Source organism: Phaseolus vulgaris, chromosome 4 (genome assembly GCF_051622355.1).
Source record: "Phaseolus vulgaris cultivar YP4 chromosome 4, ASM5162235v1, whole genome shotgun sequence".
NCBI classification, from domain to species: Eukaryota; Viridiplantae; Streptophyta; class Magnoliopsida; order Fabales; family Fabaceae; genus Phaseolus; species Phaseolus vulgaris.
This window is the reverse complement of record NC_143501.1, coordinates 4,233,372-4,254,376: the sequence shown is the minus strand read 5'-3', so window position 1 is coordinate 4,254,376 and position 21,005 is coordinate 4,233,372. Positions and strand designations below refer to the sequence as shown.

At 34.2% G+C, this 21,005-nt stretch overlaps 2 protein-coding genes across 2 annotated transcripts; both read left to right on the top strand.

The window, feature by feature from the left end:
- Positions 1 to 5,267, top strand: LOC137836847 (uncharacterized). The gene is made up of 4 exons (XM_068645608.2): positions 1 to 147; positions 786 to 962; positions 3,203 to 4,535; positions 4,887 to 5,267. The coding sequence occupies exons 1-3, from the start codon at positions 49 to 51 to the stop codon at positions 4,484 to 4,486; spliced, it is 1,560 nt and encodes a 519-aa protein (XP_068501709.2). The 5' UTR covers positions 1 to 48; the 3' UTR covers positions 4,487 to 4,535; positions 4,887 to 5,267.
- Positions 5,268 to 15,994: 10,727 nt separating this feature from the next.
- On the top strand, positions 15,995 to 16,957 carry LOC137836846 (Putative membrane lipoprotein). Its single transcript, XM_068645607.2, has one exon. It carries the CDS (start codon positions 16,273 to 16,275, stop codon positions 16,822 to 16,824), a length of 552 nt encoding a protein of 183 aa, XP_068501708.2. The 5' UTR covers positions 15,995 to 16,272; the 3' UTR covers positions 16,825 to 16,957.
- Positions 16,958 to 21,005: the final 4,048 nt, after the last annotated feature.

Below are 21,005 nucleotides of genomic sequence, written 5' to 3'. Positions count from 1 at the left end.
GTCCCCTAAGTAACAGAAACTCATTTGCACACTGTTGAAGCAGCAACAATGGAGGGAAGAGAGAGAAATTTTTCTCTCTCCTCTCAAACGGAACCTTTCCACATCTCCCATTCTTTCTCCACTCCATTGCAGCAGCAGCAGTCTCATGTGAGTTGGTTACATTCAAAATTTCAAATTTTTAAATTTTTTAAAAACTAACCTAACTACCTAACGTCACCATCACTAATTGCTATCTCCGTCGCCTTTAGCGCCATATCTGACGACTCTCATGGTTTCATGGTTATTTAAACACACCCACGTCCTCAAAATTTGGTTTTTGTAATGTTAGGTTGTTAGTTTTAATTTTTGGTTCTTTTTGGTTTTGATTTATGTACAGAACCGTAGATATAGTTCCTTAACTGTTTTTTTTTTGTATTATTGTTCTAGTTTTGGAACTAGAATTTTACTGAGTGACAAATTATGAAATAAAAGTTGGTTTCAAATTCAGTTTTTTAGTTTTGTTGTCTGATCATGGTTGAAATTGAAATTTTACTGTGACAATTTGCCTAATCAAAGTTGTATTAGACGTCTGTTTAACTGTTCTTAGCTTTAAACTCTAATGGGAATCAAGATTTTACCTTGAAAGTTTGGGTCATAGAAGTCTGTAAATTGAATTTCAGCATAACATGGATGTAAAGTTCAAATTCTGATTAGAGAAAAAATGGAAAGTGTGGTGTTTTGTGTGTTTATGTAATTGAGTTTTGATAGTGGTGGTTCTTCTAGTAAGGGTGTGTTTGGTCGTGCAGGAAATGTTGGCTTTGAAGAAGGCATATGCAGATGTAATTCTGAATACTATGAAGGAGTCTGCAGGTCGGGTAATGGTCTCGGAAAAGAGAGCACTTATGTTCCAGCAGGAGCTCACTGTGGCCAAAGAAAATGCTCTTCATATGTTAATGCGTCTGAAGAAGATGATGGATACTAAGGTCTTATTGCCAAATTTTGTAGTTGATATGGTTATTTGATGATTATAATGATTCGAGAATCTGGTTAGGTTAGATTTTAATTTAATTGATATTGACATGTTTGATTTGTAGTTGACTGACAATGAGGTTTTCCAGTCAGTTTATAAGAATGGATTTTATGTGAATGGTGAAGTAGAGTCACTTCATAAATGTAATTATGAGTATGTTTTCAAAACTTTATGTGTGAATCAAGAACAATTCACTCCTCACTGAATCAATCTATATTGTAGAGTCAATTATCTTGGAAGCCATAGTAGCCAAACACATAAACTACACTTAGCATTTGTTTTTGACACAGAAGTGATTTTTATGGCAAACCAAACAAGCACCTAGGCAATTGAGTGATGTTGTTCTTTTAGATCCTCACCCTCATCTTCAATTTTTCTGTGTCTGCCTACTTTGAGTTTCATTTTGGAAACTGAAGTGGAAGATCCTTAGGATCACATCTGAGGTGCTTGTAGTATGAGGGTTTTTTTATTTATTGTTCAAGTGCAATTATGAAGTTAGTTGGGTCAGTTGTCAGTTAGTTGAGCCGGAAGTTTGTTAATAGTTGGCAGGAATATTGTGTAGAGGGAAGTTTGTCAGGAAAGGTGTAAAGTTTTGTGTGGGATGGTTCAAGTTTCTTGAAATACCTCGGACTAATTCAATTGAAAACTGTTTGTGTGAGAAGTTCTTTAAGATCAATCCATAAAGACATGTTCTATCAAATTCACATGTGTATCATTTTCGTGATGAAGTAATATGTTAAATCAAAATTCTTGGCTGCATTCTTTTTGGCTTATATTTGAAAAAAACCTGAATTAATTGTTTTTTGTCATCCTCTGAATTAAGCATTGATCTTGTTTCCGGTAGGATGCTTTGATATTTTTCAATGATTGTTTGGATATGCATTACATGTGTGTTGACTTAGTGTTCTTCCTCTTTCCAATGGGATTTTGCTTCCCACCTTATGCATTTCCTGTGGTAAGCTAATGCTAACAGGGGTATAGTTCACCTTTTTATTTATTTTATTAATCTACCTTGTCCACAACTATTGCATAATATAAGCAGTATAAAGTATCTATGAACACTAACTTTCAGTTTTCTTCAATTGGTATTTTAACAATATGCCAGTTCCAGTCTACACCACCTATTGTCCCTCATGTACTTTCAATTTGAACGACAATTTCCATAAGGGTTTTAAACAGCGTGCTATGGACCAAATAGAGGCCACAGCAGGTGCTATAGAGACATTGTGAGTTAGATTCCAAAAATCCCCCTGAACAAAGACATTTTTTGAATTTCAATTTAAAAATTTGAAATCTATAGATGTAATAGTAGTGAAAAATTTGAAAATGATAAAGAAGTATAAAATTAGAAGAGGATGATTGAGACATCCTTTCTTTGGTAATTACTTATATGTTATGTTTAAGACACTGACATTTTATTGTTAATTATGAATGTTATTAATTTTGAGTAATTTTTATCTTTTTTGAGAATCTATATGTTTAGTATACATTATATAAACTAAAAAAAATAAAATTCTTTATACCAGTTTTCCCTCTACATGATATCTCACTAGCATTTTTGGAATCAACCGCTATGCTGCTATCTGGGGTTTAAAACATTGATTTTAATGAAGTTTGAGCAAACTTATAATCTAATAATCTCTGTTGGATTTTCTTGTTTCTCCTTTTGTCTTTAAAAGTCATAAACATCTTTATCTCCCGGCTTGTCCTGTGACATATGTCCTGCTTCAGGTTACATATCTTTACCAGTTTGTAACTTGAATTCCACGTTATTTGGGGAATTAACATAATTTTTATGGTTACAAGTAGTTGCATCATGTTTATAGATACTATCATTTATTGCCATTTCTCTGTTAACTAAGTCCTAAAAGTTCAAATGATCGGAAGAGTGATGGCATACATTTCTCCACAATCTTGGGTAGTCAATCATGACAAGAAACTATGTTAAACCCCTGTCAGAATCTATATGAGAACATCAATCTAATCTTAAATCTTAGAAGGAAATTTTGTTTATTGCATGACTGAAATTATTGGTGTTGCTGTAGTTAGGTTTCTCATTAAAGGAAGAATTCTTGGATTTTGATATACTGTCTTATGTAATCATGTAATTGCATTCCCACTTTGGTGAGTTTTTACTTTTTTGGTATTTTTTGACCATGCATTTCCATAACCTAATGTTTTGTTTGTTAACAGACAGCTGAAGCAGAGAAGGCATCATTGCAGCAGCAAAGAAAGATTGAAGTGCTTGAAGCACAGTTGAATGAAGCTGAGGATGTCGTAACAGATCTTAGGGCAGAATTGAAGCATGTATACATTGTGCTAGAAAAGACAAGGAATAACCAGGTCCAGCCTTTGAATGGGCAGAACATAAAGGAGGTTGCAACTTGTATGAGTGTAAAACCGGAGATTTCAATATCCTCTCCTCATAAAGAACATGAATGTATAACAAGCTGTGATGTGGCAAACAAATCACTGACTATGAACATTTTAGATAACAAGTGCTGTAATTCAAAACAACAAACTGAGCAATTGCTCATCTCTAACATGGAAGATTCTTCTGGTCATGACTCCGACTTTGCTTCTGTCATCACAAGAAGCAAGGAACCTGAACTTTGCCGAAATGGATTTACTCAGAGAATCCGTGCACTCGAAGGAAATTTGCTGGACGAAAAGCTGCTCATGCAAGATGTACACAATCATCGTTATGGTAAAAAACCAGGGGTCATTGGTAAAGATATTGATGGAAAAGTTGCAAAATGTAGTGCACTGACTGAGGAAATGAAAATTAAGAAGCAAGTCAAGCTCCTTAAAATACCGAAATGGAAGATATTTTCCAGTTATAGCAGGTCTCACTTTCTTTCTTGTAAATTTTGTTTTATTGACAACGGTAAATTGAGCAAAGATGTGTGCTCTCTAGCTTCTTTCAAGCTCAGTGCCATTATCAAATGGAAAAGAAAGAGAAGAAGACATAGACATCTAGGAATAAAATCTTCTGCTTTCAAAAGTTGTAAACCATCATTTGTTTTTAAGCAGTGCTCATCTGTCTGTGATAATGCAAAATGTTGTGAAGATGAATATGATGGAAATATGAAGTCAGTGCCACTTTTGACTGATGCAGAACCTGTACATGGGGCCGGTGAGTTTCTTGAGAAAGCAATTGAGAAGGATAACAACTTATTGAATTCAGGAGAAAGTGCTGCACATAATCTAACAGGTCCAAGTTCTGGCATGAAAGTCAAGGTTGTTGACGTTTCATCTACAAATACTGATATGAAAGATGCTAAAGCTTTTATAGAAAAAGATAGATATTCCAGTCAAGTAGATGACAGTAAGCCTCTGAAGTATACATTCCAAAGGAAGCGAAAAAAAGAATCCTTGGGAAGCACACACCAAAACATTGATTCTAAGAAGAGCACAGTGAAGAGGAGGGTTGAGGACAAAAAAAATGGTGCATTGGAACCCCATAATCTAGCATGATGGAGGAAGCTTCTAAAATAGTCAGCACCTGGATCAGGGTGGTAATCAGGTTTGTCCAATTCTAATTCACACAACAACAACTCCTGATTGAATTAGGAGCAAAACATGGATAAATTGAATGTGGATTAAGTTCTAAATTTTTTTTGGTTAAATCAAAATAAAGGGTTATCTGCTAGTTTGTTGTGGATCATGAATGCCTAGGATTAACCTAATTTTGTAGCCTTCCTTATTTAAGGATTTTTTTCTCAGATTTAACAAACGGGAACTTTGATACACTTTAAAATAAGTTTGTAATAGAAAGTTGCTTGCTAATGGAAATATACTAATTGCTTGCAATTGTTGCCTTCTTGGAATATCAGTATTTAAGCACCAGACTGATTTATCTGTTTTCTTTATGCAGCTTATCATTGTCTGCAAAATGGTATTGATATCAATATGGATGCTTAAGGCTTGAGGATTCAACAATAGCAGACCTTTGAAGTTGTTATCTTAGTCTCTCTGAGCACATCAAAGATGTTTTTGTAAACAGTTAGGCACTCTAGTTTTTTGTTTTTTTAAATTATTTCTGCATTTCTATCCATATAGAAGAAGAAAAAAATCTGTTTCTACAGTGCAGCTCGAAGGCCCTACTGCCAAGGTCTGTTATGTGCTTAATTCAAGCTAGTTTGACACTTGAGCCATGACATGTTGATGGCAACCCTTGATAGCTTGGATATGTTTATAGGATCTTTTGTTGTTGTTATTATTAATATTATTATTATTATTATTATTATTTGTTTTATATTTCTCCATCATAAACTATGAACTTTTTATGAAGAAAAGTCTTATTGCTGGCAGATTAGAACTTATACTGATTGTAACTTGTAAGTATCTCATTTCTTCTCAAGAATATCACTACGCTGGTTACTGTACTTGGGAGTTGCTGAAGCTTGAATTTTTTTGGAATTGGAAACCTGAGTGAGTATTTAGATAATGTTGTTGTGATCTGATAAACTTAAACTATTGTAGGAAGACAATAAATGAAGCTTGGTACCGATTGATTATTCATCAGAAATGGAATCTGAGTATTCACTATTCCCCATAAGTATTTTGCACCAAGATCAACCAAAAACATTTATTATGTAGAATATTATATAGGCAAATTCTTCCTCTACCTTCATACCTCTCCTTGCATTTTCATATTAATTGTTAAACGTCAGTTTTAACCTTTTTAAAATTTTAAATAACCTTAAATGAAACATAATCTCATTTTTTTAAATAACCTCAGTTGTACTCTCATACCGCACTTTAGTCACAACACTTACTTTTTTCTGTAGTCATGATATTTGAGATATCAGTTTCTTCATTATTTGAATGTGTGTTAGAGAGTTGTCAGAGAAGATTAGTTGTATTAGATGAAAGTATTTTTTTTTTCGTTTTGTATTCTATTTTTACACTTTGCAGGTTTTTTTTAGGTTTTGTGATTTAAAAAAAGAAGAAAAAAAAGTGAACATTATAAGTAAAAATACTACAAAACTTATCTCAACCATCAATATTAATTATCACACACCATCACTTAAACTTAACCTCGGTTTGTAGAAAATTTCTGAAATTTTTGTCCGAAATAGTTTTTTCTTGAAATTTCACATAAGAATCTCGACTGAATTTGGGACAAAGCGCGACAAATTTCAGGTCAAACGGATGAATATTCACCTATGAAACTACCTGTGTGAATTTTTTCAGCGCAATACGGACCCAGAATAAAATTGTAGATAGTAGGGCCAAAATTTCGCAAGTTTTGGTAAAGAATAGCCTTGATTTGCACAAATTTTCTGAAAAATATTCTCGAAATAGTTTTTTCCTAAAATTGTAAGAATCTCGACTGAATTTGAGATAAAAAGAAACAAATTTCAGGTCAAACAGATCCACACACAAACGAACCTTCCTTTCAGCCCTGACACTGATGAATAAATAATTTATTGTCAATCTTGTGGGACGAATCTGGGACTCAAACTTCAGCCAAAACTCAATAGACACAGTGGCGAATGTCTGGTAAAAATTTCAGACCAAAATACCCAAGGAGTAAGGCGTAGTAAGTCCCAGACCGAGAGTGAACAAAACCGGTTTTCCGAAAACAAAACGTCCTGGCTTTTCTTCCCCGTGTCTTCTTTTTGTGATTCGTTTATGGACGTGCCTCCTTGCCTGGGTGCAAACGACATACGAAAGTGCTTGTGTGAAATTTTTTTCAGCGCAATACGGACCCATAATGAAATTGCAGAAATTAGGCCGGAATTTCACAAGTTTCGGTAGAGGATAGCATTGGTTTGCACAAAATTTCTGAAAAATTCTCCTGGAATAGTTTTTTCCTGAAATTCCACCCAAGAATCTCCACTGAATTTGGGACAAAACGCGACACATTTAAGGTCAAACGGATGAGTATTCAGCCACGAAAAAAATCAAACAGTTTCACACACAAACGAACCTTCATTTCAACCCTGGCAGTGACGAATAAAAAATTTATTGCCAATCTTGTGGGACGAATATGGGGCTCAAACCTCAGCCAAAATTCAATAGACACAGTGGCGAATGTCTGGTAAAAATTTCAGACCAAAAAACTCAAGGAGTAACGCGTAGTAAGTCCCAGACCGAGAGTGAACAAAACCGGTTTTCCGAAAACAAAACGTCATGGCTTTTCTTCCCCGCGTCTTCTTTTTGTGATTCGTTTATGGACGTGCCTCCTTGCCTGGGTGCAAACGTCATACGAAAGTGCTTCTTTGAATTTTTTTCAGCACAATACGGACCTTGAATGAAATTGCAGAAATTAGGCCGGAATTTCACAAGTTTCAGTAGAGGATAGCCTTGGTTTGCACAAAATTTCTGAAAAATTCTCCCGGAATAGTTTTTTCCTGAAATTTCACCCAAGAATCTCCACTGAATTTGGGACAAAACACGACAAATTTCATGTCAAACGGATGAGTACTCACCCACAAAAAAATTCAAACAGTTTCACACACAAACTAACCTTCCTTTCAGCCCTGGCAGTGACGAATAAAAAATTTATTGCCAATCTTGTGGGACGAATCTGGGGCTCAAACCTCAGCCAAAATTTAATAGACACAGTGGCGAATGTCTGGTAAAAATTTCAGACGAAAAAAACTCAAGGAGTAAGGCGTAGTAAGTCCCAGATCGAGAGTGAACAAAACCGGTTTTTCGAAAACAAAACGTCATGGCTTTTCTTCCCCGCGTCTTCTTTTTGTGATTCGTTTATGGACGTGCCTCCTTGCCTGGGTGCAAACGACATACGAAAGTGCTTGTTTGAATTTTTTTCAGCACAATACGGACCTTGAATGAAATTGCAGAAATTAGGCAAGAATTTCACAAGTTTCGGTAGAGGATAGCCTTGGTTTGCACAAAATTTCTGAAAAATTCTCCTGGAATAGTTTTTTCCTGAAATTCCACCCAAGAATGCCCACTAAATATGGGACAAAATGCGACAAATTTCAGGTCAAACGGATGAGTATTCACCCACAAAAAAAATCAAACAGTTTCACACACAAACGAACCTTCCTTTCAGCCTTGGCAGTGACGAATAAAAAATTTATTGCCAATCTTGTGGGACGAATCTGGGACTCAAACCTCAGCCAAAACTCAATAGACACAGTGGCGAATGTCTGGTAAAAATTTCAGACCAAAAAACTCAGGGAGTAAGGCGTAGTAAGTCCCAGACCGAGAGTGAACAAAACCAATTTTCTGAAAATCAAACCTCTTGGCTTTTCTTCCCCGTGTCTTCTTTTTGTGATTCGTTTATGGACGTGCCTCCTTGCCTGGGTGCAAACGATATACGAAAGTGCTTGTGTGAATTTTTTTATGCACAATACAGACCGTGAATGAAATTGCAGAAATTAGGCCGGAATTTCACAAGTTTCGGTAGAGGATAGCCTTGGTTTGCACAAAATTTCTGAAAAATTCTCCCGGAATAGTTTTTTTCCTGAAATTCCACCCAAGAATCTCCACTGAATTTGGGACAAAACGCCACAAATTTAAGGTCAAACGGATGAGTATTCACCCACAAAAAAAAATCAAACAGTTTCACACACAAACGAACCTTCCTTTCAGCGCTGGCAATGACGAATAAAAAATTTATTGCCAATCTTGTGGGACAGATCAAGGACTCAAACTTCAGCCAAAACTCAATAGACACAGTGGGGAATATCTGGTAAAATTTTCAGATCAAAATACCCAAGGAGTAAGGCGTTGTAAGTCCCAGACCGAGAGTGAACAAAACCTGTTTTCCGAAAACAAAACGTCCTGGCTTTTCTTCCCCGTGTCTTCTTTTTGTGATTTGTTTATGGACGTGCCTTCTTGCCCGGGTGCAAACGACATACAAAAGGGCTTGTGTGAATTTTTTTCAGCGCAATACGAACCTTGAATGAAATTGCAGAAATTAGGCCGGAATTTCACAAGTTTCGGTAGAGCATAGCCTTGGTTTGCACAAAATTTCTGAAACCCAAGAATCTCTACTGAATTTGGGACAAAACGCTATAAATTTAAGGTCAAACGGATGAGTATTCACCCACGAAAAAAATCAAATAGTTTCACACACAAACGAACCTTCCTTTCAGCCTTGGCCATGGCGAATAAAAAATTTATTGCCAATCTTGTGGGACGAATCTGAGACTCAAACTTCAGCCAAAATTCAATAGACACAGTGGCGAATGTCTGGTAAAAATTTCAGACCAAAATACCCAAGGAGTAAGGCGTAGTAAGTCCCATACCGAGAGTGAACAAAACCTGTTTTCCGAAAACAATACGTCCTGGCTTTTCTTTCCTGTGTCTTCTTTTTGTGATTCGTTTATGGACGTGCCTCCTTGCCTGGGTGCAAACGACATACGAAAGTGCTTATGTGAATTTTTTTCAGTGCAATACGGATCCGTAATGAAATTGCAGAAATTAGGTCGTTATTTCACAAGTTTCGATAGGATAGCATTGGTTTGCACAAAATTACTGAAAAATTCTCCCGGAATAGTTTTTTCCTGAAATTCCACCCAAGAATCTCCACTGAATTTGGGACAAAACGCGACAAATTTTAGGTCAAACAAATGATTATTCACCCAAGAAAAAAATCAAACAGTTTCACACACAAACTAACTTTCCTTTCAGCCTTGGCAGTGACGAATAAAAAATTTATTGCCAATCTTGTGGGACGAATCTGGGGCTCAAACCTCAGCCAAAACTCAATAGACACAGTGGCGAATGTCTGGTAAAAATTTCAGACCAAAAAACTCAAGGATTAAGCCGTAGTAAGTCCCAGACCGAGATTGAACAAAACCGGTTTTCCAAAAACAAAACGTCATGGCTTTTCTTCCCCGTTTCTTCTTTTTGTGATTCTTTTATGGACGTGCCTCCTTGCCTAGGTGCAAACGACATACGAAACTGCTTGTGTGAATTTTTTTCAGCGCAATACGGACCTTGAATGAAGTTGCAGAAATTTGGTCGGAATTTCACAAGTTTCGGTAGAAGATAGCCTTGGTTTGCACAAAATTTATAAAAAATTCTCCCAGAATAATTTTTTCCTGAAATGCCACCCAAGAATCTCCATTGAATTTGGGACAAAACGCGACAAATTTCAGGTCAAACGGATGAGTATTCATCCACGAAAAAATTCAAACAGTTTCACACACAAACAAACCTTCCTTTCAGCCCTGGTAGTGACGAATAAAAAAATTATTGTGAATCTTGTGGGAAGAATCTGGGGCTCAAACTTCAACCAAAACTCAATAGACACAGTGGGGAATCTCTGGTAAAAATTTCAGACCAAAATACCCAAGGAGTAAGGTGTTGTAAGTCCCAGACCAAGAGAGAACAAAACAGATGTTCCGAAAAGAAAGCATACTGGCTTTTCTTCCCCGTGTCTTCTTTTTGTGATTCGTTTATGGACGTGCCTTCTTGCCTAGGTGCAAACGACATACAAAAGTGCTTGTGTGAATTTTTTTCAGCACAATACAGACCTTGAATGAAGTTGCAGAAATTTGGCCGGAATTTCACAAGTTTCGGTAGAGGATAGCCTTGGTTTGCACAAAATTTATGAAAAATTTTCCCGGAAGAGTTTTTTTCCTGAAATTCCATCCAAGAATCTCCACTGAATTTGGGACAAAACGCGACAAATTTCAAGTCAAACGGATGAGTATTCACTCACGAAAAAATCAAACAGTTTCACACACAAACGAACCTTCCTTTCAGCACTGGCAGTGATGAATAAAGAATTTATTGCTAATCTTGGGAGACGAATCTAGGGCTCAAACCCCAGCCAAAACTCAATAGACACATTGACGAATGTCTGGTAAAAGTTTCAGACCAAAATACCCATGGAGTAAGGCGTAGTAAGTCCCAGACCGAGAGTGAACAAAACCGGTTTTCCAAAAACAAAACGTCATGGCTTTTCTTCCCCGTGTTTTCTTTTTGTGATTCGTTTATGGACGTGCCTTCTTGCCTGAGTGCAAACGACATACGAAAATGCTTATGTGAAATTTTTTTATCGCAATACGGACCCTAAATGAAATTGTAGAAATTAGGTCGGAATTTCACAAGTTTCGGTAGAGGATAGCCTTGATTTGCACAAAATTTCTGAAAAATTCTCTCGGAATAGTTTTTTCCTGAAATTCCTCCCAAGAATCTCCACTGAATTTGGGACAAAACGCGACAAGTTTCAGGTCAAACGGATGAGTATTCACCCACGATAAAAATCAAACAGTTTCACACACAAACGAACCTTCCTTTCAGCCCTGGCAGTGACGAATAAAAAATTTATTGCCAGTCTTGTGGGTCGAATATGGGGTTCAAACCTCAACAAAAACTCAATAGACATAGTGATGAATGTCTGGTAAAAATTTCAGACCAAAATACCCAAGGAGTAAGGCGTAATAAGTTCCAGACCGAGGGTGAACAAAATCGGTTTTCCGAAAAGAAAATGTCTTGGCTTTTCTTCCCCGTGTCTTCTTTTTGTGATTCGTTTATGGACGTGCCTCTTTTTCTGGGTGCAAACAACATACAAAAGTGCTTGTGTGAATTTTTTTCAGCGCAATACGGACCCAGAATGAAATTGCAGAAATTAGGCCGGAATTTCACAAGTTTCGGTAAAGGATAGCCTTGGTTTGCACAAAATTTCTGAAAAATTCTCCCGGAATAGTTTTTTCCCTAAATTTCACCCAAGAATCTCCACTGAATTTGGGACAAAACGCGACAAATTTCAGGTCATACGGATGAGTATTCATCTATGAAAAATATTAAACAGTTTCACACACAAACGAACCTTTCTTTCAGCTCTAACAGTGATGAATGAAAATTTTATTGCGAATCTTGTGGGACGAATCTGGGGCTAAAATATCAGCGAAAACTCAATAGACACAATGACGAATGTTTGGTAAATATTTCAGACCAAAATATCCAAGGAGTAAGGCGTAGTAAGTCTCAGACCGATAGTGAACAAAACTAGTTTTCCGAAAACAAATCGTCTTAGCTTTTCTACCCCGTACTTCTTTTTGTGATTTGTTTATGGACGTGCCTTTTTACCTGCGTGCAAACAACACATGAAAGTACTTATGTTATTTTTTTTCAGCGCAATTCGGACTCAGAATAAAATTGCAGAAAGAAGGGCAAAATTTCACAAGTTTTGGTTGAGGATAGCTTTGGTTTGCACAAAATTTCTAGAAATTCTCCCGAAATAAATTTTTCTTGGAATTCCTCGTAAGAATCTTGACTGAATTCGGGACCAAGCGCGACAAATTTCAGGTCAAACGGATGAGTATTCACCTATGAAAAAAATCAAACAGTTTCACACACAAACGAACCTTCATTTTAGCCCTGGCAGTGATGAATAAACAATTTATTGTGAATCTTGTGCAACGAAACTGAGGCTAAAATCTGAGCGAAAACTCAATAGACACAGTGGCGAATGTCTGGTAAAAATTTCAGACCAAAATACCCAAGGAGTAAGGCGTACTAAGTCCGATACTGAGATTGAACAGATGTGGTTTTCCGAAAACAAAACTTTCTGTCTTTTCTTCCCCCTATCTATTTTTTTTTATTTTTTTTTGGATGTGCCTCCTTACCTGGGTGAAAACAACATATGAAACTACTTGTGTGATTTTTTTCAGCGCAATACGGACCCAGAATAAAATTGCAGAAAGTATGGTGAAATTTCACAAGTTTTGGTAGAGGATTACCTTGGTTTGCACAAAATTTCTGAAAAAAAATTGTCCCAAAATAGTTTTTCCTGAAATTCTTGTAAGAATTTCGACTATATTTAGGATAAAACGCGACAAATTTCAGGTCAAACAGATGAGTATTCACCTAGGAAAAAAATCAAACAATTTCACACACAAACAAACCTTCCTTTCAGCCCTGGCAGCGATTTATAAAAAGTTTATTGAGAATCTTGTGCAACGAATCTGGGACTCAAATCTCAGCCAAAACTCAATAGACACAATGATGAATGTCTGGTAAAAATTTCAGACAAAAATATCAAAGGAGTAAGGCGTAGTAAGTCCCAGATCGAGAGTGAACAAAATTGGTTTTCCAAAAACAAAACGTCCTAGCTTTTCTACCCCGTACCTAGGAAAAAGTCAAACAGTTTCACACACAAACGAACCTTCCTTTCAGCTCTGGCAATGATGAATAAAAAATTTATTGCGAATCTTGTGGGACGAATCTGGGGCTAAAATCTCAGCCAAAACTCAATAGACACAATGACGAATGTCTGGTAAAACTTCAGACCAAAATACCCAAGGAGTAAGGCGTAGTAAGTTTCAGACCGAGAGTGAACAAAACTGGTTTTTCGAAAACAAAACGTCTTGGCTTTTCTATCTCGTAACCTCTTTTTGTGATTTGTTTATGGACGTGCCTTCTTATCTGGGTGCAAACACCATATGAAAATACTTGTGTGAATTTTTTCAGCGTAATACGGACCCATAATAAAATTGCAGAAAGTAAGACGAAAACTTCAATAGTTCTCTAGGTCCCATCTCCCTAGCTGAAACGATATGAAAGTGCACCGAGAATCTACAGAGATAGTGTTTTTGCCTATTATATAATCTCTCCTTTAGTTAAATTACTCAATCATTAATTTTATCCTTATATTTGTTCATCTTAATTTTCTATCTTTTTCGACTTATCTTATTTTATCTCTCTAAATTGAATTTAATAGTTATTTTTACAAAAAATCTCAATAGCTAAAAATAATCTTAAATTACAATTTAAATTATTTATTGTAAACCTATTTATATATTTCAAAATATTTATTTATTATGAATTTCAATTATGTAAAAATAAACATTTATTATGTGTAGTACACGAGTTAAAATAGTAATTAATAACATTTTTTTGGGGGTTGTTAAATCTATTTTTTTTACACTACGTTGATGGCATAGTTTCTTTATTTGATGAGTACATAAATCAACAGTAACAGTGTTTTAGAAGAATTATTATTTATCATCACGATGAAGATTTTTTTGTAATTGTAATTTAAGTCTGCGTTTAAATAACTTCAATTATTATATATAATTGATTTGTTCTAGTCAATTTTCATATTTAAGTAATCTGAATGAAAAAAAAAATGCAGTGAGAGGAGAAATTCTGAAAAAAAGTTCACAAACTAAATTTTCTGACGAAGATTAACCTTGATAGAAAAAAAAAGTTGATTAAATTAACTTCTATTAAGAAAGAATTGTTGTCACCTATGCAGCACAAACACGGATACAAACACTAACACAGACACGGAGATGGAGATATTTTAAATCTTTAAAATGTAGGACACGTAACACCGATCTATATATTATATAATTATGAATTATATAAATTTACAATAAACATTTATGTACATGAGTATGTTTCAGATTTTTTTTGGAGCATAAAGATGTTTTTCATGACTGTTTCAAAAAAATTTGTTCATTTTTTTATAATCATAATAAAAATTTATACAATAAATTTGAGTTTTTAGAAAATTATTGTATTTATCTTTTTTAAAATTGTATTAGAACCGTGTTAGGAATCCAACAAATATTTTGTGCATTGAACACTTCACCGACAAGTGTCGTACGAGTGTCGACACCGATACATGTGTCCGACACGGACACGTCATTTAATAGAAGTGTTCGAACTTCATAGGTTGTCATTGTTCCTATATATCTACATAGACATAACCCATGACCATATTATGATATCAGCATCCATGAATGACACTTATACTGTGTTTGGATTCGAGTGAATATTGTTGGAAATTCCACATCGACTAGAGATTAGGACATTTAATTGTATATAATGGGTCTAAACCTCATCCCTTGAACCGGTTTTATGATATTGAGTTAGGCTTAAATCTCACTTCTTAACAAATATTGTTCATTTGCATTTATTATTTAGGTTTCTATCCGAAAATTTGCACTTATGATATCAGCATCCATGAATGACACTTATATTGTGTTTGGATTCGGGTGAATATTGTTAAAGGATTTGTGTCTATCATTTAAGTTTGCATCCATATATTTGCACGGATTTGGAGTTGTGGAAATGCGAGTCTAATGACAACATGGATTTTCCCATGTCTACCATATGACAACAAAATCCAAGCCCACTAGCAAGGGTCCAAGGCAAGAGCCCAGATGAAAGATGGAAGGAAGGGTTCAAAAATCCTACATGATGATTTAGATGGGAGAATTTGGTGACCTACAAAGATGCTATGTGTACTATGGTTGGCCACTTTTGGCAGGACCAGCAAAAAGGGAAGAAACATACAAAGGCTAAGTGCTTACATCATTGGATAAGTGGGGACACACTCTGTGAAACATGTGCATATCAAGCGTGCTTAGGGTCTATCACGTTTTCAATCCTTTTTGTCTTTCAACCAGTAACTCTAGTGCCCTTTAATCTCCTATTCTCCCAAAAGCCTTGCACCATGTCATTCAATTTTGGGTATGGAGAGAGATTCCAAATCCCCACTTCTCTATGTGCTTTTTCTGCTGTTACTTCCAACTCATTTTCTGCCCACTTTACCCTGCTCATTTTGCTTAGAACATAAACACAACCAACTTAAACTTAGATATGGAAATCAACATGGCTCAAAATTCTGTCATTCCATTTTATCTGTTTTGATTTTCATCCTTTAACTAACAGGTATCATTCAATACAATGTCATGTCAGCATAAATGTACTATTGTAGTGACAGTAACACAGTAGAGTGTTGTTATGAGTATCATAGAGAAAAAATCAACTTTGCAAAAATGGAAAATAGAGGGTAGATGATTTGGTTGTCTAGAAGTAAGAAAGTAGAGGAACCAAAAAAGCCTTTCAACTTTGAATGAGGAGTTGGGATGACACACAGAACTGTGCCAGTGTCACGAGTCTATCACCCCTTTAAGGGTAGTGGCTAAATGCATGATTTGGTGTGCACGCCAATCCGAGACACACACTAACTTACAAAGATAAATTCCTGAGATGGATGAGGATATCATCAGCACAAGGACCTTAGCATAGTGGCAAAGTGGCAGTCCTTGTACGTATGTGTTTGCTTGTCTCCTCAGCACCTTACACCATTCACATCTTGCTGTGATATTCCCCCATCATCACAAATACTACTTTACCCTTCATTGTGGTTATGCAGTCCCCCACATAACCTACAAGGGTATCATTCCCCCTTGCACAAGAGCCACTTTCTGCTAGGGATTTATAGCAAGGTCTACCACTCTAACTAACTCAACTCAACTCAAACCAAACTAACCAACCAAGCAAGCAAGCAAACAAACAACAAGTGTTCCAATATGGAGATGAGGAGAGAAACCAAGGAGGAAGAGCACACCAAGGAGGATAACATACACACTATAGTGTTCACAGCAGGCTCATTTCTCCTAATGGTGTGTCTAAAACACTTTCTAGTTGAGCAGTGGCGTGCTTGGGTGTTCCTCATTCTCAATGTCATTTTGTTAGCCATTCTTTTCATGTCTCTGAGGCCAGCCAAGTTAGATCACAGTTCAGAAACTGAAAGCAGGGTTGAAGAAGTGAAGAGTGACAACAAAGAGAAGAAGAGGCCAAGTGGGGGGTCTCAAGAAACTGAAGAAAAAGATTGCTACATAAAGCAAAGTTGGAGTAGTACTGGTACTAGTAGTAGTAATACTTATGTTCATGTTGAGAATGAAGTAGCTGAAGAGGATGAGCAAGAGGAGGAGGAGGAGGAGCAGGTTCCAGTGCTGTCCAAGGAGGAGTTGAATGAGAGAGTGGAAGCTTTCATTGCAATGTTTAGGCAGCATTTGATCTCAGATGTCAAACAAGCTGAAAATTTCGGACACCACAAGATTGAAGTGTCTTGCTGTTGAGGCAATGTTCTAAGAAAACAGCTACAATTTTTGTTTCATTATTATTCTTATTTCTTCTTAATGATCAAGGATGTGCTTTACTACTGCTATATTGTTTGGATTGATCCAATTTCATGGCCTCTTCTTCACATTATCCCGATTCCTTTTAGGTTTATTACTGATAGTCTCATCAGTAATGAAAATTGTTCATTTACTACAGATATCTTGTTGTACACATGTTTGAATTCATGACTTTATGGAACTCATCTAAGCACAAAAATCGAAAAACTTCAAATATAGTACACCTTCACAATATGATCTTACCTCTATCTAGTTGTGCTTTGATCTCAAACACAATCTTATCTTCTTCCTTAACTACTTTCATTACCACTTTTTTATCCAACAAAAGTGCATTATCTCAAATCCCTATGCATTGGTTTAAGATACTTTATTTAGGTGAAATCTTGAACAATATTTTAAACTTAAGGTGCCTTCCAAATAACAAGAAAGAATCTCTTTCCTTGCAAAAGTTCCTTGTGGCAGTAGAGTACCAAACTGCAAAGTCTGAAATCAGAATAAGAATATTAATGATAATATTATCTCAATTTTTTCTTTTATTTTTCCTACCCTCATATTCAAATCTGCTGTAAAAGGTTGCTGGTTCTTATCTCAGTCTAGTAATTTGAAACTTCATAACATTTTACTGTCTTTTACTTTGTAGAGGAAAACATTTTCATTTTTTTTCTTTTCCTTTTGCTTCCAACACTCTGACTTCAGAACTCAATGGTCATCAACCACTGAGAGAAAATTCCAAGATCTAAAGAAACATTTTCTGACATTCCTTTGTTTCTTTATCCTTAACAGTATAAACAATTTAACACAGTATATTACAGTATTACTTTAATCAAACACTTTTCTCTTTTAGTTATAAAAAATATACAACTTTGTTTAAACACAATGTCTCCTAAAGCTTTCAACGAGTATAACTATTTATTGACATGTAACTAAACCATCCAAACAAAGCATAAAGTTTTGACACATTTTTTTATGACATACAAGAAGAAAGAGGTAAAAACAAAAGCTAAAAAGTAGGGTCTAATCTAAGCCATAACCTGACACTTTTGCACCTTCTCCAAAGGGCTCTATGGTCTATGGCTATTTTGGTGGGGAATGCATCCAAATAAAATAAAAATCTTCTAGAACCCATTTTGCTGCTTTTATGCTCCTCCACCATGTTTAGCCAAGAGGGTGTGTCCCTCTTTATCATGTAACTAATGATTCATGGGCAAATATCTTGCCTTCAAAGTCTTGTCTACCAAGGAGTCAGGGTTCTGAGTTAGTCTCCACCACCCTTGTCTTGCAATAACTCCTCTTCTTCTGTGATTCCCTCATCTTTGACCCAATAAATTCTTACTTTCTAGCCCCACCAAAGTCTGAAAAATTATAGATTCTATGTTAAGATCACACACTCTCTGTACTATTTACTGTGAGTGTATCTTGTAAAGGAATGCTAATAACACATTCTGCACACTCTATTGGATAAAGTTTGTCCTTCCCAGAATTAGTGGATCGAATGACCGACAAGACGAAAGTTCACACGATATCTCAGTCAAAATCATGAAGTGAAAATTTTGTTGATTAATTAGGTTAATCTAAATTAAAGGTTATAAAATATTATTAAGGATTTATTAGATTTGGGCCAACGTTATTAAGAAGGAAGACCTAATAGAAAACTAAATAAAGGAAGACCTCACAGTAAAAGCTAATGACTTAACTGACTTGAACTGTCTTCGTAGTTACCGTACCTTTAAACTTAACATACAGATGAAAGAAGACAAAAATACTTCATGAGGAATATAAATTCTCTTGGATTGTAAGAACAAAATTTATTAAAAACTACAAAATCAATGAGAAGAGAAGCCTGTTAAATAAGAAAACAGATTTCTGATTTCTGATAAATGTAATCAACAATAAACTGCATATCAGAGAGTGAATGCTGTCGTTTTTTAACACACTTCTTCTAATACATTCTTTATTGTTTGTTGATTAAATCATGAGAAAATGTATTTGCAATAAATTTCCTAAAACTTCAATGAAGTAAATTCTTAATAATTGAATTCTCAACTTACCAATTTTAATCAATAGATGCGCTCAAAATGTTTTAAATATTGTTAGTTGTTTAAATAGAAGCATATGAAGAACATTATAGGTTTCAAGGCACTTTCTTGGTGGTCCTAGATTTTCCTTTTATTCTGTGTTATGATTTGTGACCAGGTTATTAGAATTATATTGTAATTTAAATTACATATTTTGAGTAGAAAGATGTTTTTTATGATTGGTTCAAAAGGATTTGTTATTTATTTTTATAATCATAATAAAAATTTATACAATAAATTTGAGTTTTTAAAAAATTAATGTATTTATGTTTTTTAAAATTATGTTTGAACCGTGTTAGAATTGTTAGAAATATTTTTTGAATTGGACATTTCACCGATACGTGTCCTATAAGTGTCGGTATTCGATATGCGTCTGACATATTTAAGAAGAGTGTTTCAGTCTCATAAGACGACACTAGTCTGAACTTAAAAATACATTTCTTAGTCATACTAAAATAGTTATAAATTTTATATTTTTAACTTACAATAAATAGATGCAGAAGTAAATTAATTAAGTATTTGGTGAAAAATAAATTGTAATTAATAAAAGAAAAAAATTAAAGCTATCTTAACCTTTGAAAAGGATAAATAAATAGAAATAAAGTTTTCCTAATATCCAATAATTAAAAAATGGAGAGAGAGTGGTAAACAAATTATATAAAAACTAATCTTCTTTAACATAAAATGTCCTTCTTGTTTGTTTGAAATAAAAAATAAATCACTAATAATGTTCTAAATTCCAAAACTCAAGAACTATTTATACGCATATTATCATTTAAAGAATTTAAAAGTCTTGAATTCATATGAAAACCTGAATCCAATTATGAACACTGAAACTTAACTGAGAAGCTTAATAATGAACCTTAATAAATGATTATGCTAAAGTTTAATAAAGTTCCATCTCATCATTCTGTGTAATAACTTTAAAATTCAAATGATGGTTAAAGCTAAATGTTTAAGGAATTTTTCCATAATTTTTTTAAAAGAAGTAAAATTAACTTTTACATTAGTTAAAACTAGTTTAGATATAAGTTAAAAAAAATTAGAGAATTTTGAAAAAAATTAAATTGCAATTTTAAAAGTCATGAAATAACTATTTTTTTAAAAAAAGGCTGAGGAAAAAAAAAGTTTTCTTTCCCATGCTATTATTATTTATTTCAACTATACTCTTATTTGCAATTTATGATTTTTTCACTGAAGTAAAGTATTCAAAAAGGATAGTTTAATTGACCTTAATTAATTAATTAATTAATTCTTAATCTGTTTGCCTTAACCTATTATATATATATATATATATATATATATATATATATATATATATGAGTATTGATAATATCATATGAGAAAGAAGATACTTAGTGTGGAAAGAATATTCGTATTTTATTTTGTTCTTGATAAGTCAATAGTTTATAATTCAACAAACAAAACTATCTTCTTGTTGTACATTCACGATATTTTTAAACCTACTTCAAAGCTTTTTTTGAAGAATTTAAAGTTAAGAAATTGGATAGTCTACATATTTTACAAAAATTACATTGATTCAACTCTCAATTTTGTGTACACTTTATTTCTTTTACTTGAATTCTAAACCTAACAAGTTAATTTAAAGTACTATAAAATAATTTGTTAATTATATAAAAAAATTAAGAAAATAAATGTATGAAAAACTTGAGAATTAGATCACAATTATATATTTTTTCTTTTACAAAATTAGAGAGTAAAATAAAATAAAATAAAAAAAGTAATAGAATAAAACCAAAATCATGAATTACATTTTTTTATTCTTTATATAGTTTTGGTGTCATTCATGTTCATTTGTATTTTGTTTTTTCTGTTTTAATATATTTCGTTTCATGTGAGTCAGACTTCATGATGATGCATGACATGAATTTTTATAAAAAATAAATAAATTTACGGATTAAAAATTAAGAAGATCAGGAACTAAATATATTTCATTTATTTTATTCTTTAGAAAAAAAATATCTTAATTCTAATAGTATATTTCTCAAATTATTTGATTGACTACTAGGTTTGGTTGAAGTTAAA

Coding starts and splice junctions, on each gene's coding strand:
- LOC137836847 (XM_068645608.2), top strand. CDS start 49: ATGGAGGGAAGAGAGAGAAATTTTTCTCTCTCCTCTCAAACGGAACCT. Junction 148..785: donor TGCAGCAGCAGCAGTCTCAT/GTGAGTTGGTTA, acceptor TTGGTCGTGCAG/GAAATGTTGGCTTTGAAGAA. Junction 963..3,202: donor AGAAGATGATGGATACTAAG/GTCTTATTGCCA, acceptor GTTTGTTAACAG/ACAGCTGAAGCAGAGAAGGC.
- LOC137836846 (XM_068645607.2), top strand. CDS start 16,273: ATGGAGATGAGGAGAGAAACCAAGGAGGAAGAGCACACCAAGGAGGAT.